Source organism: Paramisgurnus dabryanus, chromosome 14, assembly GCF_030506205.2.
Source record: "Paramisgurnus dabryanus chromosome 14, PD_genome_1.1, whole genome shotgun sequence".
Classification (NCBI taxonomy): Eukaryota; Metazoa; Chordata; class Actinopteri; order Cypriniformes; family Cobitidae; genus Paramisgurnus; species Paramisgurnus dabryanus.
Window position 1 is genome coordinate 11206033 of NC_133350.1, and position 24161 is coordinate 11230193.

At 42.4% G+C, this 24161-nt stretch overlaps 1 protein-coding gene across 4 annotated transcripts in view; it reads right to left on the reverse strand.

Moving 5' to 3' along the window:
• The window catches only part of LOC135718703 (inter-alpha-trypsin inhibitor heavy chain H3-like), a 47910-nt gene that overhangs the window by 22077 nt on the left and 1672 nt on the right, over positions 1 to 24161 (reverse strand). For all 4 annotated transcript variants that reach the window (XR_012335065.1, XM_073811835.1, XM_065240841.1 and 1 more), the window contains exons 5-13: positions 10344 to 10454; positions 10133 to 10261; positions 9913 to 10029; positions 9294 to 9462; positions 8623 to 8733; positions 7552 to 7733; positions 7282 to 7461; positions 6989 to 7116; positions 6714 to 6898 (exon numbers count right to left, since the gene is read on the reverse strand). Coding sequence is in view for 3 of the 4 variants with exons in the window: in XM_073811835.1 (XP_073667936.1) it covers positions 6714 to 6898; positions 6989 to 7116; positions 7282 to 7461; positions 7552 to 7733; positions 8623 to 8733; positions 9294 to 9462; positions 9913 to 10029; positions 10133 to 10261; positions 10344 to 10454 (1312 nt within the window). In the remaining variant the exon portion in view is untranslated. The remainder of the gene's footprint in view (positions 1 to 6713; positions 6899 to 6988; positions 7117 to 7281; positions 7462 to 7551; positions 7734 to 8622; positions 8734 to 9293; positions 9463 to 9912; positions 10030 to 10132; positions 10262 to 10343; positions 10455 to 24161) is intronic.

The following is a 24161-nucleotide window of genomic DNA, read 5'->3' on the forward strand; positions in this document are numbered from 1 at the left end:
GTGATGGTGGAAAATATCACAGGTGAAGATGTAACCCTAACAGCACGGACTGTCCTGGGGTGTCTGCACACAGTGGATGCCATACATCAGTTGGAAGTGAAACCACTATCACCGACTGGACTCCAACCTCAGCCATCACAACACCACAATGACTTACCTCCAGAGACACTTCCCAAGGTTCAGGAAAGTGAAGGATGGGACCCTCCAGTGAACCTCAGCCACTTACCTGTAGAACAACAGGAACGTGTGAAACAGTTATTGAGGGAGAATAGCGGGGTGTTTGCTAAGGATGACTGGGACACTGGATGTATCCAGGACCTTCGAATGGAGATTCGTTTGAAAGACGACATACCTGTCCAGAAAACATACAATGCGATCCCACGACCTTTATATCAAGAGGTGAAGACCCACATACAGAACTTGCTGAGTCAGGGGTGGATTCAAAAGTCAAAGTCTTCCTATTCCTCGCCGGTGGTGTGTGTGAGGAAGAAGGACGGGAGCTTACGTCTTTGTGTGGACTACCGGCGGCTCAACGAGAAGACACACCCTGACCGCCACCCCATCCCACGAATTCAAGAGATCCTGGAAAATCTAGGGGGAAACTCCTGGTTCACGGTGCTGGACCAGGGTAAAGCCTATCATCAGGACTTTATGAGTGAAGACAGTAGGGCTTATACAGCATTCATAACACCCTGGGGACTCTACGAATGGGTCCGGATCCCTTTCGGCCTTACAAATGCACCTGCCGCCTTTCAGAGGTACATGGAAGAGTGTCTCGGAGAAGTGAGGGATGATATATGTGTTCCTTAACTGGATGACGTGTTGGTCTTCAGCAAGGACTTTGAACAACATCTAAAGGATGTGAGGAGAGTACAACAGAAACAGCTACAGTGTGGTATAAAGCTAAAACCAGAAAAATGTGACTTTTTCAAGAGGGAAGTCTGTTATGTGGGACGCATAATTTCTGAACATGGATATAGCATGAACCCCAAAGAAATAGAGGCCATACAAGCTCTAAGGAGGGAAATACCCAGTACCGTTCGTGAGGTGAGGAAGCTCATGGGTTTCCTTGGTTACTACAGGTCATACATTGCTGACTTCGCCAGAATAGCCAAGCCTCTATATGACCTGTTGACAAAATCCAATAAGTGCAAGACTAAAGGCTCAGGAAAGAGAGGGAGTTCTTCCTCACAAGCACCTCCATCACAGCCAGTGGAGTGGACTGGGAGACATCAGGAGGCATTGGAGACGCTGATTACGGAGTTGTCAAGCCCGCCAATTATGGCTTACCCAGACTTCGAAAAGTCTTTTGTACTTCATGTTGACGCGTCAGAAGAAGGGCTCGGAGCTGTGTTGTACCAACGACAGGGAGGCAAACTTCGAGTTGTGGGTTACGGATCCCGGACTCTGACCCCCGCCGAAAAGAACTACAAGCTCCATTCTGGGAAGTTGGAGTTCCTTGGGCTCAAATGGGCAATCACAGAACGTTTCCGTGATTATCTGTTTTATGCACCACATTTCACTGTTTATAGTGATAATAACCCCTTGACGTATGTCATGAAAACTGCAAAGCTCAATGCAGCGGGGCAACGGTGGGTTTCCGAGCTGGCAGACTACCAGTTTACAGTGAAGTATAGACCAGGAACAGCAAATCGTGATGCAGATTTCTTGTCACGGAGACCTGTGCCCATGGAAATCACAGTCAGAGAGTGTACTCAGGAGTGTTGTCCGGAAGTCCTAGGATCAACTGAGGAAGTCCTAAAAGCACAACGACGGGGAGAGGTGGACTGGATATCTGCAATCACCTGCAACACAGATGCCTTACCTGAAGAGCTGAAGGGTGGATTAGAGATCAGTCAACGGTTAACAACCCAGGATATCAGAAACGCCCAGCTGAGTGATTCAGTTATCAGCCGAGTACTTGAGTTAAAACAGAAACAAACCTACCTCAAACACAAAGACAAATTGAAGGAACCAGAGGCTGTGAGACGACTTCTGCGAGAATGGCATCATCTCCAGATTGATGAGGATGGTATCTTGCAAAGGAAAATAATGTCCAGAACCCAGTTAGTTGTCCCAGAAAACTGGAAAAGTATGATATACAAGTACCTACATGAAGATATGGCTCATCTTGGTGCCGACCGTATGGTGGCAGCGGCTCGTGCACGTTTCTTCTGGCCGAAGATGAGAGAGGAAATAGAGCATTATGTCACAAGAGTGTGTCGATGCTTAAGACAGAAGAAACCAAACCGGAACACCAAAACCCCAATTCAGAGCATTGAGACGACAGCCCCTTTGGAGATGATCTCGATCGATTACCTGCACCTGGAGAAAAGTAGAGGAGGAGCAGAGTATATCCTCGTGGTCATAGACCATTTTTCTAAGTTTGCCCAGGCATATGCCACCAGAAACAAATCTGGAAAGACAGCAGCCAAAAAGATCTTTGAAGATTTCATTATGCGTTTTGGTTTCCCCGCAAAAATCCACCATGACCAGGGGAGGGAGTTCGAGAACAGCCTGTTTCAAAAGCTCCAGAGTTACAGTGGGATAAAACATTCACGTACAACTCCCTACCACCCCCAAGCTAACCCGGCAGAGAGGTTTAATCGAACATTGCTGGGGATGCTGAGGACCCTAGAGGAGACAGAGAAATCAAATTGGGCAGACCACCTGAACACAGTTGTCCACGCCTATAATTCTACGGTGCATGAGTCAACAGGATTTTCTCCGTTTTTTCTCCTCTTTGGTCGAGAGCCAGTCCTGCCAGTTGATCTGGTGTTCCCCACAAAGCAAGCCAAGAACATTCAGTCCCATGCCGACTATGCTGAAAGGTGGAAAAAGTCTATGCAAGAAGCGTATGATATTGCAAAAAAGAACATGAAGAAGGCTGCTGCAAAGGGACAGAGGAATTACAATCAGAAGGCATGGAGTTCTGTCTTGGAACCAGGTGATCATGTGTTGGTGAGGAATCTGTCAGAAAGAGGTGGCCCAGGAAAACTGCGTGCGTACTGGGAAAAGCAAACGTATGTGGTGAAGGAAAGGAGAGGAGATGGCCCGGTGTATGTAGTAGAACCATTGGATGGAATCGGAAAGAAAAGAGTACTGCATCGGAACCTTTTGTTACCTTGCCCTTACCTGATTGATGAACGGAGAACAGCCGATGTGCATCTGAAAAGAAAAGGGTGCCAGAGGAACCAATCAAAACAGGAAAAACAACCACATCAAAATACTTACCATAACAGCACTGACAGTTCCAGTGATGACGAGATTGATTTGTGGGTGCCAATGCAGCAAACAGTTCTGGACCCATGTGCAGCAGAATTCCGCCCTAGAAGAGAGGAGAGAAATAGAAAACCTGAAAAGGAACCTGAAATTGAAGAAATTGTTGACAAACCTGAGAACTTACCTGACTCAGAGTCCGATGAGGAAGTGCTGGGAGGTCTCCAAGGTGAGCGGGAGCTGGAGGAGGGATCTATTGGAGAAGCAGAGTCTGAAGATGGTGACTTAGCATCAGAACCTGTAAGGAGAACTTCTGCCAGAACCAGACGACCAAAGAATCTATACACGTATGACACCCTGGGTGAGCCCACACTTCGACCAGTGAACTGGAGTGTTTGTGAAGGAAATACAGACGTAGCAACCTGCTATGCATTACCACAATTGAGCATTGACCACCTGAATCTGTATCCTTCAAACTAAGCAATCTAATTGAAATAGTTAAGTTCATAGTTAAATATAAAAAAAAGAAAATTGTAAGGCTACAGTTGTAATAATGCTATATCACAGATTATTAGTTTTGCCAGTTTAAGACATAGTTGAAGGGTTGAATTAACCATTAAGAGATTAATGTATTACTAAAGTGACATTTAAAATGTGTTAATACATTGTGGAGGTGTATGTGGTTGTGTCCACTTGTCATTACAGGATGTTCTGGGGGGCCCACCAGCGAACCTAAAGACAAGGCACCTCTCAACATGCATCAAGTCTAAAAGTTTAGATGATTGTAGTAATGTCACAGTTGGATAAAGAAGTAGAAAATATTGATTATATTGTTAAACCGTGAGAGAGCATGCACATTACACTGTGATTGGAACTTACATTTGAAGTACTTATTCAAAGTAAAGAGAAAATGTTTTGTAACATTTTATTTTTTTTGTGGGGGAGGGTGTAATGACCTCAAATAATTGTTTAATTTGATTTATATCTTTATTTATTGTAGTTAATAATTGTTAAATTTGTTTCATATTTTTGTTTATAAATCTACACTAAAATAACGTGAAGAAAACATAAGAAAAATATGTATGGGGTTATAGGGGGCGCTGTGGGAAGAAAAGGGTGTAAGTAAAGATAGAGAGAAGAAGTGCAGTTGGTGTATGTTGTGCACTGTTGAAACGTTCAGTCCCAAATCTGTTATAAAAAAACAAACAAAAGAAAAGAACCGGGGCAAATAAACTTCACAAAAAGAAGAAACTGTTGTGATCATTGTCCAGGGGGGCAACACATAGAACGCTTGACGTAACTGCGTGAGGTGAAGCCAGTGCAGAGTTCAAGCCGCCATCTTGGTATACCCAACCGGCAGAGAGCGTCATTGACTTCCATTCAAAATCATGATCAAAATTTACCCCCTTTACAGCGTATCAGTTACACAAGGTTATTTTTTAGGATATGTGTACGTTAATTATTTGTTAATTCTGGTGTTATTTGCAATGTTTATGTTTTAATCGGGCAGGATAATGGATTTATCAAAAACCGTTAAGGTGAGTGTGTCTGTTGCATTTGTTAAGTTTTTTTTACATTCAGCTACACTGTGACGGTCAGCGTTATTTCTCTAAATTAGTTTAGGTAACTTGTAAGTTTAGATAACATAATTACAAAACTAGCAAATTATTGCATGCACATACGGTACAAAGCATGATTATTAATTTAGATTTCAGAATAAGCACGTTTATTGTCATTAATACTAAATATGCTGCGGTCTGTCTGCTGATCTGATACTGTAATAAAGATGAATGTATAATAACTGTTTAAAACGCAAAATGTACAACTTTCAGTAAATAACTATTTACATGCTTTGGACGTTTGTGTTGTAATAATGTACAGGGTAACTTCACATATAAAAACGAAGACGAGTAAAGTCATATTTTATCATTAAAATCTGATAACGTCCATTGATTTAATAGAACGTTTGGGTATACCAACATCGCGGCGCGGTGGCTTCACAAGTGTGATGTCATGCGCAATCCAGTCATTTATATAGATCAGTGGTACACACTAGTGTTCTCATGAAAAACTAGATAACACAAATGTGCAACTTTGTCACAGTTTTTTAGCTCTTTGTGACAGGATCATGACAGGCCCATGTGATGTGTCTATGTTCCTGTGACAAGTCTAAAGTCAAGTTTGTTAAAGTCTTTGTTCAGCTTATGATCAGCCTGTTTAGTTGTGTTTTTGCCCCATCGTGTGTTTTTGCATTCACATTTCTGTTAAAAAGTACATCTGGGTTCTGCCTTCCTGCCACAAATCTTGACAAACTTTTAACAACTTTGGGAATTCTATTGCAACAAAAAAAAAAAATTAAATCAAAACTGTATTTTAAATAGTAGTAACTCTTTGTGAAGAATTTGCAGAAATGGTCTGTTTTGTAAACAGCTTCTTAAAGGGACACTACAGATGAAACTACAGAAGAGTCCAAACTCTTTGGTTATTTTTTAGCGTGATGCTAATGGTCTAATCAGATTCAATGGATTGTGCTAAGCTACGCTAAAAGTGCTAGCGTCAGACCCGGAGATCAGCTGAATGGAAAATCAAATATTTAATTCTAGGGGAGCTGAAAATTAGTATATTTTCAAAAAAGTGGAGTGTCCCTTTAAGGTCTCACTCTGAGATGTTTTTTGAACAGTATTTAAGGAGATCATATCTATTATGGGCTCTTATTGGCTGTTTTCCCTTAATTATTTACTACAAATCATCCATTTCTTAAAGGTGACATAGAATGATTGAACGGGGTATTTATCCTTGTTCTGTAATGAGACATGTAGACAAATTTTTTGTTTGGGTCTGTAATGCCTTAGAAGCTTCCTAAAAACCTCTCTCAGATAGCTCTATTAGGGTGGGGGATTTTAAACAAGTGGTTTTGCACCTATTTGGCTCCCCATACTGGCTTAACTTGCAATCTCATTACTGATTGGCTGACTTTGCTGCCACTCAAAAAATGTAGCCAATTATTTTAAAGTGGAGGGGCAGTGAGATGCCTGTGATGTCACAAGCATCTGTTTTTCAGATTGGGCCGTTTTCTGGCTGACATTTCTAAAAGAGGAATTTCTATGAGACTGAGATGTTTAGCATGCCTAGGACTTTTTGTATTTTCGTGAATGCGGGTAGACTACCATTATTCAACAAAGACAAGGTAAAAATGGTTTTTCATTCTCTGTCCCCTTTAAATAGGTTTTACATTTTGATGTGTAAAAAGATAAATATGTTGGCACAATCATTTTTGTAATTGCAAGCTATTTATCGAAATATATATTTTTTTTGAACATGTAAAAATTTTTTTATTGAAGTGACCCTAAACTTTTAGAACTATTATCTTAAAATTTGCCAAATTGTTAAAAAAAACTATTGTTTAAACATTTAACTATTTTCATTTATAAGGCAGTTCATGTCTGATGTGCTTATTTTGAGGTATGACACATATACACATTTTAACAACTTACATGTACTAGAAACTGAAGGTCTGTGTGATTCTTTTCCCTCTTTAGGTTTGTCTGCAATCTCCACGTCACCTTCCTGTGGCTTGGTAACAACCATAGATGTGAGAGGTGTAACAAACTGATATTTGAGTGAAAGTTTGAGAGATTCATTCTTTACAGCCTCTTGTTCTGCACCTTCAAGAAGAACCCTACGAGGGAGAGAGCGAGATATATATATATATATACATTTCTCATTAAATAATATTTTATTATTTTATTAGGGTTTCTGGACAACTTACTGTTTGTCCAGAAGTTGTTTCACTGTAAGGTAGGCCCACAGTCTTTCCATAAAATCTTCATGTTCAGATAAGACATCAGTTACATCTTTTGTTATAACAGCATCATGGTACGTCACCTTATTGCCTTTCTGCACCAAAGAATAAAAAAATGTGTCATCCCAAATTTCACTTCCGCCTTGGGTTCATAAGCTGCTTTGAAAACAAAGTGACCCATCACCTCTGTCAAATTGCTTAAATATGATCTGTCATTTTGCTAGAAAATCTATGTGAACAGATTTAGTCCGGGATCTTACTGATATTGCGATGACTTCAGTGCTGATGCTCTCCACATTGTTGTCTGTAATTTGTCCGGATACCACAATTTCAGAGCCGTTGAAGTACAGGGCAAAATTGTTCTGGGTAAGATTTGAGACTCCTATGTAGTTAAGTTGAATATCAGTTAGGAGTGGGACGGCAACTTCATCATAAAAGCCCTACCAAACAAATAAAGAGTTAAACACGCTTCAATACACGACATAATTCAGTATTGTTGGTGAGTTTACAAATGATTCACTGTTTTGCACCTGCAGCTGTAGATCGGCATCAGAATCCTCATATATTCTGCGAGCAACTCCATTATTTTCCAGTGACATTTTTGTTAGGAAATCAAAATTCACATCATATCCGAAACCAAGACAATAGAGGGGAAACTTTGACTCAATGGCCTTTCTCACATTAGACATAATCCTCTCTGTGTTGGTTTCACCTGTATGAAGAGGTTTTTAAAATTCAGATTAAGTCTTGAACGCACTGTAGACTTTACATCAAGTGCAGCTCGTCTATTTTTTATTGTTTATAAGCAGAGGGAAAAATATAGATAGGATGAAAAAAAATTTCCCCGTTTTGTTTGTTTATTGTTTGTTTGAAAGCAGAATGTATGTTCTTTCATTTGATATATTTGTATATTTGTATATTTATAGAAGAAACTTTTGTAAAAATCACAAAAAATGCTAGCGGACAACTTTTCAAAAAAAAGGCTGGTGGGGAATGAGTTAATGTCTTTGATTTGTTTTTTTTTAAATAAGTTGCATTTGAGGCAGCAAAAACTAAAGCTGCCATTAAAAACCTTGCACACTGATTTGACAGTATAATTGAAAGAATATTTTTGGGGTGTCCTGTTTTGTGCCTGTTAAGCATCCTAAAATTTGTCTTGTGGATAGGGTGGCCATTCGTGCCAGTTCCGCCGGACACGTCCCGAACATGTTTTCGGGTTCGTTCTCCCGAAGTCGCGTTGGTCGACTGCATATGTCATCAAGGTTTAATATTTTTCGGGTTTAATTTCAAAAAGCAACCGTTACATTTCAAGGTAAGAATGAAACTACAATGATTGTATGTCTTAAAATAAATAAATATTATTTTTCTAATGTGTTTTTTAACTGAAATGTTGGAACCTTGATGACGTATATGCGGTCGAGCAACGCGACTTCCGGAGAACGAACCCGAAAACATGTTCGGGACGTGTCCGGCGGAACTGGCACGAATGGCCACCCTACTTGTGGACCTGTAAAGAAGGTATTAGACACAGCTGCAAGATTTAAAGCAGCTCTGATATCTTTTCATTCATTTATTGTTTGTGTATATGAATGATTGGTTGCCTGTTGTGGGATCTCCATCAGTCAGTAGAATTAAGATCGAGGCCGTTCCCTCTTGTGGGTGCCGATTGATCATCTTTACTCCTTCCAGCACTGCAGCGTTTATGTCTGTGGCTGTGAAAGAAAAAACATATCTTTCACGGTTACGTCCATAGATATGTATAAAAAAGGCTAGATGTGTTACGCCGGAGTCTCTAATGTCATCACCTGGTGGCCATCTTACCACAGGGCGATTGCTCACTCGTAGCTTTGTGTTTTAATGGTACACTTTAAATGTCCATAACTTGCTCAATTTTCTACGGATTTTCAAATGGTTTGGTTTCTTATAAACATTATTAACGTGGCTATAATTGGATGCTTTAACATGTTTCATGAAAAAACCTTTTTTTAGTATAAGTATAGTGTTATAGGTACATCTCTGACGTTTATAACAAAGCAAACCGTTTGAAAATCGGTAGAAAATTATACAAGGTATGGTCACTTAAAAGTACTTGCACCATTAAAACATAATGCTACGAGTGAGCGATCGCCCTGTGGTAAGAAGGCCGCCAAATGCGGACGTTCCACTTAATTGGCCAGCAGCGCGGGCGAGACATCTAGCCTTTATTATACATATCTATGGTTACATCCACATTTTATCTTTGCACTTTTTTCATCTAACACTAGGAGCTCACATCCGTGGTCCTCAATGTTCTTCACGAAAGATTTTGCATCATCCAGGTTTGCCTCAGTAGCTTTAAGGAGTTCACGCTTCCAGAGTTCAATTTGATGGTCAAAGGTGATCAATCCAAAGTGATCGTCCTCAGAAAGATCACTCAAAATCCTCAGCAGTGCCAAACGCGTCTAATAAACGATAACACTTAAATCAGCTTGTGTCAGTTATTTCTACTGTATACAAATATTATTTATTACACGGCTATCAGGAATACTTGATTCTGGTCTGTAAGTCGCGACATTCAGCTGTTTGACATGTACTAATGTTTAATGTTTACAATGTACTGTGTATTTTTATTACTAAATATAATTACAACAAAAAGGCATAAAGTCAATATTCAACAAGAAACTAAAACGAAAAGCCCAACACATCAAATCCACTACATTTAAAAAAAAAACTAAATTAAGAAATTAAAGAAAATAAATTATTTATTTGTTAAATCAAACATTTTCAGAATATCAAATAGCTGCATTGTATTTCGACCCTCACCTTAGCAAGGACATTTAAGAAATGTTGTGGCTATATTTTAATCTCTTAATAAGTACAGACAGATTTCGACATTCGTCTTTGTTATTTACCTGCTCGATTTTTTTGCCGCGCATAGAGCCACTTCGGTCAATGATAAACACTACATTTTTGGAAATGCGTGGAAGACTTGAGGGTGCAAAGTTGTGCACAAAATATCCGTTTGATACCTGAGGAAAATAAAAAAGTGAATTTTAAAACCATTTATGTCTTTATTTCCTCATGACCTCTTAGCATTTGATACATCCTTTAGTCATTGTCAAAAACACTCACTGTCATTTCTCCATTAGGATTTTGTCTTTCAACATCGTATGTAATGAGCAGGTCTCCTTTCAACCCATTTTTATCACAGTTTTTGCAACTTCTCTGCTGATCTCGAGTGGGGAAAAAGGTCACCCATGCCTGAAATGTTCAGTTTGGTTATCTTGTGTAGTGTACATGAATTATACAAAAATATACATCATCTTTCCTAATCTATCCTTACATCTTTGTCAGCTCTGGTGGTTTTGATGGCATTGGCCAGATCATTGGTGCTCAGATCTCCTTTCACTTCCAAGAAGGAAATTCCTGGTTTCTCATGGATGTGTACATTAATCTAATATAAAGACAGAATAAATATGTTTATTGAAGTTTAAACACATAACCCTAACCATAACAAAAGAGCATTTGTAAACCCTGTATTTAATGCACTGCATCTGTATAGGCCTGGTTTCACAGACAAGGTTTAGCTAAAGTCAGGACTAGGACTTAGTTAAATGAAGATGTTTAAAGTCACAATGAAACGGAAGTGGTGATTGCCCTGTTTTTCCCGTCGTGACGTATATCCGAGTGAAATGGCTTCTGAAATGGATAAAAAAGGGTAGGCGCGACTTACGGGAAGTTGGGTCATGTTACTCTTTGCTTATCACTGGGATTTCTATGGCCAGGCCCCACACTCTCAGAAATAAAGGTACAAAACTCCTTCTCTGTCACTGGGGCTGTATCCTTTCAAAAAGTACAGCACCGAAGGATTTCATTTTAGTACCTCAGTACATACTGGGACCAAAGAGAGCTTATTTGTACCTCAAAAATACATATTAGTATCTCAAAGGTACATATTGGTACAGTACACTCTCAGAAATAAAGGTACAAAACTGTACCTTTTCTGTCACTGGGGCTGTACCCTTTCAAAAAGTACAGCTTTGCACATAAGGATTTCATTTAAGTACCTCAGAAGTACATTCTGGGACCAAAGAGAGCTTATTAGTACCTCAAAAATACATATTAGTATCTCAAAGGTACATATTGATACTAAATTTTTACCAGTACATATCTGTACCTAATGGTCCATACAATTACCTTTTTAAAGGGCGCTGCCCCAGTTAGGGTACATATTTTGACTTTTTTCTAACAATGTAGGGTCCTTAAGGTAAGATAATCTACCCAAAATTGCATTCTGTTTTGTATTCCTGTAAAGGTATCAAACAGAAACGTCTCGGTTACGTATGTAACCCTCGTTCCCTGAAGGAAGGGAACGGAGACGTCACGTCGTGACCGACGAATTGGGAACCGCTCCGCGGGTGACCTATCTACTTCGAGAAACTATAAAAACGCCAATGAACTTGGCATGCAGGTATTTGCATAATGCCGGCGCCGCCCCGCCAGGTGCGTATATAAGCCGCAGGTGCACAATACCAAATTAGCTATATTATTGCTGAGAAGCCGAGCAACAGTGCCCGGCCTGAAAAACAGCAATGGAACAGCAAACTGTGGCGACGGGACGTGACGTCTCCGTTCCCTTCCTTCAGGGAACGAGGGTTACATACGTAACCGAGACGTTCCCTTTCAGTCGGTCACTACGACGTCACGTCGTGACCGACGAATTGGGAATCCCTACCAAAACGCCACTGCAGCTGAACCCTTCCAGTGTCTGTAAAAGCCCTCCGCCCTCCACATAGGGGGCGGAACCTAAGGCGAAATGCAGAAGGCCGGTCACTACCTGTTCCTTAACCCACGATAGTGAAGCAGCGAACTGGGGAAGCGTCTAAACTGAGCGGAGCTAGAACACTGCGGAAGCCATCCCCTAAGAAGGTTGAATGGATGACATAAAAATATGAAACAACCGATAGGTTGCTCATAAAAAGTCTCTGAACAAAACATAGTATGCAGAGAGATGCAGAGCAGGCTCTGCTAAGGAAAACGTGGAGGATTAGTACCCCACGGAGTATACACACAAATGAACCCCACGTAGGGGACAAATGTGGACGCCTAGCCTACACAGGTTTACAGAGAATACATCAGTGATAGGTTGACAGCGGATGCTCCGCAACACCAGCTATCAGGGCGGTGGAGGAGAGGCAAAAACAGTTTTTTTGACGTTTTTTCCCCGATGGCCTTCCATATTGGTGCAGATGTGCAGCACCAAAATAGAGGCTCCAAGCCGACACACGAGCCGACCCTCGGCATTCTTAACTAGTTAGTAGAAAGAACCCGAGTGGAAACCGGTTCGACACGAACACTATAGAATCTTGTGAACGTATTAGGTGTCGCCCAGCCTGCAGCTCTACAAATATCTGTTAGCGAGGAACCGCGAGCCAGTGCCCAAGATGATGCCACACTGCGTGTAGAGTGAGCACGTAAATTAAATGGACAAGGCACATTCTGCTTTTGATATGCAAGGGCTATAGTATCCACAATCCAATGGGACACCCTTATGCAACAAACATATACTGCAGTATATTGGAAAATATCATGTAATATATTAGGCAATATATTACCATATATCGGATTTAATATTTATATTTCCCAATATATTGTAATATATGCATAGAAAATATCATGTAATATATTAGGCAGTATATTCCCATATATAGGATTTAATATGTATATTTTCCATTATATTGCAGTATATGAATAGACCATACATGTATATATTGATACAAAATATATTGTAACCAAGACCAAAAAGGGCACTATGTTTTTCCATGTAATAGTTTGTCTTTATATGATTTAATATACTGCAATATATGCAGGGGCATCGCTAGACCCCTTTAACCAGGACACATGCCCCAGTGTAAATCTTTTGTGCCCCGGTGTAAATCTCAAGTTTAAATTTTAGCAGTTAAATAGTGTATTCCTTTACAAAGATAATCGCGGCAAAAACGGATCTATATGCAATGTAGTTACCCAATTTACGCTTGTAACGAAGCAGTCGCATTGACTCGTGCACGCACGTATCCATGTCCGCGCACGTCTTGCGCTCATCCGCATTGCACACAACCGCATTCAAAAGGTGATGCCACGCGAGTGACTTAGCTTATGAAAACATGACCAGACTAAAGTAAGTTTCTAAATAATAATAATAATCTTATTTTGACTCGATCATTATTGGCTTCTTTAGATGAACATGTTTTGTGCAAAGCAGGGAAAGCGAAGCAGACAAGAGAGATGATGAGTTTTAAGGAGGTAAGACAAACTACATCCTCACCCGATCAGGTCTGAAACATTAGAGGAAAAATCTCAGGAAAACCTTGTCAAGTCTGTAGAATTGAATTGTTGCTGAGACAGATGTAAGATGTTCTTAAGATTATCTAAGTGTACTTCACTGTGCTATTTTGAGGCACCATGAATATGAACTAACATGCACTTTTAACATACTATCTCTGTATAAAAAAACTTATTTAGTTAACACTTGTATTAATCTTGAACACAACTTTTATACAAAGATGGGTTCAAGTTTACTACAAGTGGTACATAAATACATTTTTTAAATACATTTTTAGCACATTTTAGTTCATATTTATGGTGTCTCAAAATAGCACAGTGAAGTACACTAAGATGATCTTAAGAACATCTTAATATACTAAAAATTTGTCTTTAGTACTTCTTAAGTACAAAATTAGTGTGTGAAAATAAAGCACTTAAAATACACTATGGAAGTGTACTACTTTTTCACCTTGGTTAACACATGAGTCAGTTTTGGTGAACTGTTACTTCAAAACTCTACACACAAATCCTTACATTTCTCAGTGCTTACACCATCTGGTCATATGGAAAGCACTAGCATTCAATACTGTTCACTCAAGTCAGCACAGCTTAGCAAACAATTACCAAGCTGGAAACACTAAAAGTCAAAATTGAACACACAGCAATCAGATCCTTCAATAGATACATAAAAGGGCCTGAATCTGTTCATTGAGCTTTGAAACAATGGATCCACAGAGAAATGAAGGAATAGGTCGAGGAAGAGGAGGAGGAAGAGGAGGAGGGAAAGAAGAAGGACATGGTGAAGGAGGAGAAAGAGGACATGGTAAAGGAGGAGGGAGAGGACATGATGAAGAAATAGGTCGAGGAGGAGTAGGAAGAGGAGGAGGGAGAGGAAGAGGCAGAAGAGTAGGGAAAGAAGGAGGACGTGGTGAAGGAGGAGGAAGAGGACATGGTAAAGGAGGAGGGAGGGGACATGATGAAGAAATAGGTCGAGGAGGAGGAGGGAGAGGAATAGGAGGAGGGAGAGGAGGAGGGAAAGGAGGAGGACGTGGTGAAGGAGGAGGAAGAGGACATAGTGGAGGAGGAGGAAGAGGAGGAGGACGTGGTGAAAGAGGAGGAAGGAGATGAAGGGCAAGGTGACAAGCAATTTCAAGGTGAAATACAAGCCACTCTAGTTGACCATGTCCTGGTCCATGGTATGACTATGAGGGAGGCTGAGCAACGAGTAAAGCCTAATTTGAGTCGCTTTACTTATGCCTCCATCTTCAGAGCCTTCAGGGAGGAAAACAGATAGGTGTACTTACAGTAAGACTGCTCTATACAGTAACTTTAGTGTGCATACACTGTTGGACTATGCTACTGGAATAAAGAAATGCATCAAATTGCCTTCCATACAGATAGACATATCAGCAGATGAATGCAAGGGGTGGATCAGGCAAGAGGATTTTACCCTTGCTGTTTGGCTAGGACCAATATAGCCTGTGATGTGGATGAGATTCTCTGGCCTGACCCAGAACTAAGATGGGATGTTGAGGCGAAATATTACAATTTACAGTTGTGCTGTGTATAGCACATGAATGAATAAAAATGCATACATTGATTGTGTCTTTTTGGTCATGTAAAAAAGGTTTTTGAGGGGGAGAACCACAAGCAACTTACCAGTTTTGGATATATTGTTTTGAATTGATTGCACAAGTGTGTAATACTATATTGTAGTGTGTGTGTTTTTGAAAGCTTGTGTGTGTTGTCTGAGGGAAAAGTTTGGTATTTCAGTAAGAGTGAATGGTTTTGAGTGTAGAGCTTCATTTTGACCTGAAAATATGATGTTTGGAGTATTGTGTGAGACTTTATGGAATTGTCTTTACTGTTTTGAGAATATGAGGCATAGTTTCAGGAAATGTGTAATAATGTTAGGTATAACGAAGATTATACTTGTATATATGTATCTTTTGCAGTAACTGTTGAACTGTAGAATAGTGGGTTGAGCAAAGGACATTGTATAGAAGTGTTGCACACTTCTTGCACACAGCAGGCTTTCAAAAAAGTCAGCAAAAAATGGGGGGCCTGTGCCCCAGTAGAGCTTTATATCTAGCAATGCCCATGAATATATGGATGTGCTATGTATGTATGTATGTATGTATGTATGTATGTATGTATATATGATTTAACTTTTTTTTTTTCTTTCCAAATAAACAACTACAGCATATTCATGAATATGCATGGCATATAGCCTAAAGAAAATATTAAAGACAAAAATCTGCATTACACAAATAACAGTTTTATTGAAACAGCAGAGACCTTTCTTTCATTTTCTACATTTGTCAGTACTCTACTCAGCACCGACTGCTTCAACCAGAATGCGTGCCAAAGGCGATGGAGCATAATGCTTGAGTAGGAAGCTGAGATTCAGGCGCGAGGAGAGGACAAGGACACATACCTGTGACTAGCAACAATGAGGCTGATAGGTCCTGACCAGAGATGTATAGTAACGAAGTAGAACTACTTCACTACTGTACTTAAGTACTAAAAGACAGTATCTGTACTCTACTGAAGTATATATTTTTTCTCCTACTTCCACTTTTACTTCAGTACATATTTTCGATGAGTTTAATACTTTTACTCCGATACATTTTTTATGTGCTGCATAGTTACTCGTTACACTCAAATGTTACGAATCATTCCAAACCCACATTATCACTGCCAGAGCGGTGATACACATTAGAAACACACACAGATCGTGTTCTAAACCAATCGGAGATAGTGAAGGGCGGACCCCTCCCTCCCTCTCACTCCCAAATATGAGCCGGGGTTGTGGACAAAGTGAAGCAAATAGAGAACCAAAGTGCGCGAGAAAGACAGAGAGAGAGAGAATGCGTGAGAAAGGGCGAGTGTGCGTGAAAGAAGGAAACTTAAGTTCATTGAAACACCTTGTACCTTTACTGTACCTATTACCATTATATCGACTAATATTTAATTATTTGGTTAAATTAATCTAAATTATCTGAACAGTCCTGTCTTTGTACTCCTGCTACAGCCAAAGGAATTGTGAGTGTCCTTTAGCTAAAACATTTGAAATAATATAAACAATATTATATTCAAACTTTTGACTGTTTTCTTTAATAACTACATTACACAATACTTGTACTTTTACTTTCAGTACTTGAGTAGTATATTTTAAAATAAACTACTTGCAATACTTAAGTACAAAACATGTTTAATACTTTAGTACTTCCACTTAAGTGCTGTGCTTAAAGAGCACTTCAACTTCTACTCAAGTCACTTTTTTGATAGAGCACTTGTACTTTTACTCAAGTCTGGGTCCCTAGTACTTTATACATCTCTGGTCCTGACCTATAGTCCTAACTCATACTCCTAATCAGTAGGTGGCGGTAATGCACCTAAAAGTTGTTTGCTAACCACCAGTAAAACTTGAGAAGGAGACTGATCATTGGCATGCTCTCAACCCAGGAAAAACTTCAAGCTTTACAAGGTACATAGTTTTCAGAGGTGGTGCTTTCCAGTTTTGATTGCATCTCTTTAGGAGAGATTTTTGTGAACCAGAGGGGAAGGAGTGAGAAGGGAGAGAGTAATCGTTGTTGTTTTGTTCCACAGATGCTGTTTTAAACCAGTTTCCACGGCCAAAGCTGATGTTAGAAAATCCATCAACAGTAGAATATGCGAGCTAAGACACCAGGTGAAGTGCAAAAGCATGGGTATATAAGTAATTTAAACCAGTGAAGAGCCAAGATGGACTCCTAGCCAGGATAAAGGCCTGTTCTTTTGGTAATTTATGTCTTTGCTTTTTCACATTGCCAAAGCTCCTTGAAAGTTTGTTTATATCTATTATTGTCTGTGCATTTTGTTTATATTGTATTTTTAACTGTATAACGGCACTGCTGAAAGTTTGAAATAAATAGACCTTTGTAATTTAAATTGCTTTCATTTATATTTTGTATATTTTCTGTTTTATGTCACTCTTTTAAAATGTAATTTATGTTAATGTAATGCAAGACATTTATGTAATGTAAAGCAAACCACATTGTCTGACCATGTGCAAAATCTCTTGTGGTTGTAATAGGTCTGTTTAGCTCTCTACCTCAAATTAGTTTTAGTATGTGTGCCTGATTAAAAGAAAATAAAGGTGGCTTTTGATAGATTATCCATTAGTCTGTGTTAATATGTGGTATAAATGTGTGTACATATTTTTATGTATATATTTCTATATAATTTTACATATTATTTAAAATATATTCTACAATATAGTAAACATACATGTGACACTATATCTGTACATATATTGTTAATACATTTTTGCATATCAATCGGAATACAATATGGTGGATATTTGTAAATATAATATTGCATATTTTGAGATATATAAACACATATATTATATTCACGTGCAATATATTAAAAGCGACAATTATTTATATTTATCAATATACTGCAATAAATTACATATATATAGAATATATGTATCAACATATTACTCATGTATTTTACAATATACTGCAATATATTGCATACATAAAGAATATATGCATCAACATATTACTCCATATATTGCCAATATATACTGCAATATATTACATAGATAAAGAGTATATTTATCAACATATTACTCCATATATTGCCAATATATACTGCAATATATTACATACATTAAGATTATATTTATCAACATATTACTCCATATATTGCCAATATATACTGCAATATATAACATACATTAAGATTATATTTATCAACATATTACTCCATATATTGCCAATATATACTGCAATATATTACATGCATTTAGAATATATGCATCAATATATTACTTCATATATTTCCAATATATTATGGGATATATTAAATAGTATAATGAGATGTATTTAATCAATATATGAAAACGGCAATAATTGCAGTATTGTATAATATATTGCAATATATCACTTACATATATATAATATATTTTTATATAATATATCATGATATATATTACTTTGTAAATTTCACAATATATGGAGACACATTAAATATATTGTCATGTAATATATTGAGAAATATATGTTTGTTGCATAAGGGCATCCTCTGCTTGGTGACAGCTTTTCCTTTCTGCTGACCACCGTAACAAACAAAGAGCTGATCTGAGGTCCTAAAACTTTGCGTCCTGTCTATATACACACGTAGTGCACGAACAGGGCATAACAAAGCCATGGCTGGGTCTGCCTCCTCCAAAGGCAGCGCTTGGAGGTTCACCACTTGATCTCTGAAAGGAGTGGTGGGAACTTTGGGCACAAAGCCGGGCCGGGGTCTCAGTGTTACGCTGGATGCAGCCGGCCCGAACTGAAGGCACGATTCATCGACCGAAAATGCATGAATATCCCCTATCCTCTTAACAGAAGCCAAAGCAAGGAGAGTTAATGTTTTCATAGTAAGAAATTTAACACTCACACTATGCAGAGGCTCAAATGGGGCTTCCTGGAGTGATTTCAGCACCAAGGACAGGTCCCATGGAGGAATAGAGGGAGGACGCGAAGGATTCAGTCTTCGAGCGCCTCTAAGAAATCTAATGACCAGGTCGTGCTGACCCACTGTCCTACCGTTTACGGGTGAATGGTGAGCTGATATCGCAGCTATATCGACCTTAATAGTGGATGGTGACAGCCTATTCTCCAAACGGCGCTGGAGATATAAAAGCACAACACTAATCGGGCATTCTCGGGGGTTTTCACTTTGGGAAGAACACCAGTCGACAAACAGGTTCCATTTAAGCGCGTAAGCCTGTCTCGTAGACGGCGCTCGCGCAGCAGCAATAGTGTTAGATACCTCTTGCGGTAAATCACTCAAATCCTCCGTGCCCCGTCCAGAGACCACACATGGAGGTTCCACAGGTCGGGGCGCGGGTGCCATAATGTGCCCTCTTGTTGAGAAAGAAGGTCCTTCCTCAGGGGAATCTTCCACGGAGGGGCTGTCGCGAGGAGAGAGAGTTCTGGAAACCAACTCCTGGTTGTCCAATACGGTGCCACCAACAGCACGCTCTCCTCGTCCTCCCGGATTTTGCATAGGGTTTGCGCAATGAGGCTCACCGGAGGGAACGCGTATTTGCGCATGTTTCGCGGCCAGCTGTGTGCCAATGCATCCACGCCGAGCGAGTCGTCGGCTAGTGAATAGAACAGGCGACAATGGGTCGTCTCTGGGGAAGCAAACAGATCTATCTGCGCTTTGTCGAAACGTCTCCAAATCTGCTGAACCGCAATAGGGTGGAGTCGCCATTCGCCGGGACGCGCAGCCCGAGAGAGCGCATCCGCCTCTACATTGAGCGTGCCCGGGATGTAAATGGCACGAAGAGACCTCAAATTCTTCTGACTCCAAGTGAGGAGATGACGGGCGAGATGCGACAGGTGACGCGAGCGTAAACCGCCTTGACGATTGATGTACGCCACGGTCGCAGTGTTGTCTGTGCGTACTAATACATCTTTGCCCTGTAACTCGTTGCTGAAACGGACGAGCGCAAGATATACAGCCCACATTTCTCGGCAATTTATGTGCCAATGCAGCTGGGGTGCCGTCCAGACCCCCGAAGCCGCAAGCCCATCGTACGTGGCCCCCCACCCCGTGTCCGAAGCATCTGTGCATACTATTGCATGCCTGGAGACCTGTCTCAGAGGCACACCGGCTCGGAGAAACGCACGGTCTGACCACGGAGTGAAAGTGCGACGACACGCAGGTGTAATGATAACACGGTGAATGCCGCGCAGCCACGCTCTCCTCGGGACTCGATCGTGAAGCCAATGCTGAAGCGGTCGCATATGAAGCAGTCCGAGCGGAGTTACAGCTGCGGCTGCTGCCATATGCCCCAGGAGCTTCTGAAATTGTTTCAGCGGGACCGCGCTCTTGCTCTTGAATGTATTCAGGCAAGTCAGAATCGACTGTACACGCGCTTCTGTTAGACGAGCTGTCAAATCGATCGAGTCCAGTTCCATCCCGAGAAAAGAGATTCTCTGCACGGGGCAAAGCTTGCTCTTTTCCCAGTTGACCCGAAGACCCAAACGAGCGAGGTGTTTTAGAGTTAAATCTCTGTGATCGCACAGCGTCTGACGTGTTTGAGCTATTATGAGCCAATCGTCTAAATACGCGAGAATGCGCACACCTTTCTCTCTCAGGGGTTTTAAAGCCCCCTCCACTACTTTGGTGAATACACGGGGAGACAGAGAGAGCCCGAATGGGAGGACTTTGTACTGGTATGCTCGCCCCTCGAACGCAAAGCGGAGAAACGGCCTGTGCCGGGGGAGAATCGATACGTGGAAGTACGCGTCCTTCAGGTCGATGGATGCGAACCAATCGTTTGGACGAATGCATGGAAATATGCGCTTGGGCGTCAGCATCTTGAACGGCATTCTGTGAAGTGCACGGTTCAGCGAACGCAGGTCCAGGATCGGTCGCAAGCCGCCGCTTTTCTTGGGTACAATAAAGTAAGGGCTGTAAAACCCCGACCTCATCTCGGCTGGAGGGACCGGCTCGATCGCGTCCTTCGCCAGTAGGACAGCGATCTCCGCACGGAGGACGTGCGCATCGGCAGCTCTCACCGCAGTGAAACGAACGCCGGAGAATTTGGGGGGACGCCGGGCAAATTGGATCGCGTAGCCGAGACGAATCGTGCGTAAAAGCCAACGCGACGGGCTGGGAAGCTGTTCCCACGCCCCCAGACACCGTGCGAGAGGGACTAAAGGCACGATCGGTGTACCCGCGGCGGGCGCAACGGAGGTGATCGCCGGTGTGTGCGTATTGGCCGCACCGACAGCAGTGTTGTGCATGATAACACTCACCTGAGTCCGCTGCTGGGTGGGTGAGTAAGGGAGGCTCTGCTGAAGACACCTCACGCCACTCGATGCACCCTCTGGCGAAGGGGGAGGAAGACGATGGGTTATGAGCCCGTGATTGTCTTCTTTCCCCTGAGAAGTCAGAGAGCGCGATGGGGTTATGAGCCCGTGTGTTGCTCTCGTACTCCTCTGATGAGTCGGAGAACGAGGGGGGGTTATGAGCCCGCTCGTGTCTCCGGCGCTCATCTGAAGACCTAGAGATGGAAGTGGAATTCGCTCTTTTTGTGGAATTGTGGGTGCCGACTGAAAAGTCGGCGGAACAGAAAATTGAAACAAAGGATTCCCCAACCGGCCCTCCTCCGGTGGGGGGAGTGGTGCTTTCACCATCTCCCGAAGAGCGATCCCCTCCATCTCTAGGTCGCCCGTCTCAGGGCCGCTTCGATTTTCTTTTTCCACCCTTTGAAGCGGGCTGAGCGGGTGGGGCGGGCTGCTGACGACCGGTTCCTCGCTTCTTAGAAGAGCCCCGGGGAGGAACGGAGGCGGCCGCCGCAGGACGCCCTCGGCGAGGAGCAGGCTGAGGTGCCGACGTGGACGGGGCAGGCGCAGGACGCTTCCGACGTGGCATGATCTGAGCGATGGCCTCAGTCTGCTTCTTGGCCGCGGAGAATTGCTGGGCAAACTCCTCGACCGTCTCGCCGAACAGGCCGGTCTGGGAAACCGGAGCATTCAGGAGCCGGGTCTTAGCAGCATCCTTCATGTCCGCCAGACACAGCCAGAGATGGCGTTCCTGGACTACCAGGGTAGACATCGCACGCCCGACGGCGCGTGCGGTGACCTTGGTCGCACGGAGCGCCAGATCCGTAGCCGCACGCAGTTCAGAGAACTCCGCCGATTCGTGACCTCCCGCGTGCAGGTCCCTCAGAGCCTTAGCCTGGTGGACCTGCAGCAATGCCATGACATGCAGGGCAGAGGCTACCTCCCCACAAGCCTTGTAAGCAGCACCGGACAGCGCCGACGACTGCTTACAGGCCCGTGAGGGGAGAGTAGGCTGGTCCCGCCAGGAGGAAGCGACACCGGCCGGACACAACTGCATCGCGACCGGCCGCTCCACTGACGGGATACCAGTGTACCCCTTGGCATCTCCACCCTCGAGAGAGGTGAAGGCTGAAACGGTCGGTTCCGGGCGGAAAACGGGGTTTTCCACGACCGCGTCAGCTCTTCATGCACCTCGGGGAAGAAAGGCACCGGGGGCGAGGACTGAGAAGCCCTGGCACCCCCGAAGAACCAATCATCGAGGCGGGACGGTTCAGGTGGGGGAGGTTTAGTCCACTCCAAGCCGACCGCCTCCGCCGCCCGGGCGAGCATGGCTGCCATCTCGGGGTCGAACGCAGAAGCCGCAACCTGGCCCGAAGGCGGGAGCGGATCCGGATCGACGTCCGAGGCTGACAACCCCCCTTCCGATGTTATGGTGGACATCGCGTCGGGTGGAGGCTCGACAGAGCGCGAGGAGACCGTAGAACACGGGCCGCTCGTCTCCATCGGGACCTCCGCTGGCAACGGATCAGGGCGCTGGGAGCTGCTGGACGAACCAGCAGACCGACCCAGCACCGTTATACGGAGATCATCCTTCGCAAGTCTGGTAGCTGCGCTCTTAGCAGCACCAGACTTGGAAGGCGGGCGCCGTTCCCGGAGAAACGACACCCGTCTCCGCAAATCCGCCATAGTCATGCCCTCACAGATGGAGCATGAACTATCACGCAACGCTGCCTCTGCGTGCTGGAGCCCCAGACACGAAAGACAACGCTGGTGGCCATCCCGGGGGGCGATGAACACACCGCATCCAGAAACCGAACACGGACGGAAATCCATCTTTAAAAAGACGACCCCGACCGTGACACGAATGAGTGGCTGTCTTTAAAAAGACACAAAGCTCAAACGTGCTGCTCTTTTAGGGAAATCACTCTTTTGTGCGAGCTGGTGAAACACACAGGGAGAGGCAACGCACTCACTCGAACTCAAGTCCTAAATTAAAGAGACAGAGAGAGAGAGAGAAAGGGTGGAGAAAAAACACTGCGAGCCTCCGCTGAGGTGTCTTTGCCCAACCAACTTCAGCAAGCTGAGATCTTATTTTCTTCCCTTCCAGAACAGGATCTACGAAGATCAGATAGAAAGCTTCTCGAGAGCAGATGTCTGCCGGCTTCGAAGCAAAAAAAGCTAATTTGGTATTGTGCACCTGCGGCTTATATACGCACCTGGCGGGGCGGCGCCGGCATTATGCAAATACCTGCATGCCAAGTTCATTGGCGTTTTTATAGTTTCTCGAAGTAGATAGGTCACCCGCGGAGCGGTTCCCAATTCGTCGGTCACGACGTGACGTCGTAGTGACCGACTGAAAGGGAACTTAGGGTACAGCCCCAGTGACAGAAAAGGTACAGTTTTGTACCTTTATTTCCGACAGTGCATCATCTCGCTATTCCTCATGACCGGAAGAGAGATTGTTTCGAGAATACGAGGAGATTAGCGTTTTTGATTAAAGATTATGAGGGCACATGGATAAAAAAAAATAATGAAGCTCACAGATAAGTCATTTGTAAAAAATAAGACAAAAATTAAGGTTTTTATTTAGCATTTTTTAATAAACATGCCTTAGAATAATATGTAACTGCTGTGTATCTTGAAACGAAACAGTGCCAATGGCATATTTAACCCTTGTATTGTGTTCGATTTTTGTGACGATTTTGATGGAGCGGGTCAAATTGACCCTAATTGGATTCAATGCAATTCCCTAAATATCACACTATGAAAAACAAGAAGGTATTAGGTATTAACAGGACCATTTTAGTATCAGTATTTGTCACACATTACAAACACTTAATGTCAAAAAGTATGATTTAAAAAAATGCATTTAACCACAATTTTTAACATGTTTGTTTTAAAAAATCTTGAAAATAAAATGTTGTAACGTTTAACATTTAAAATTTGATTCAACGTGTTTTTTTTTAACATTTTTTAACAAAAAAGAAGATGTG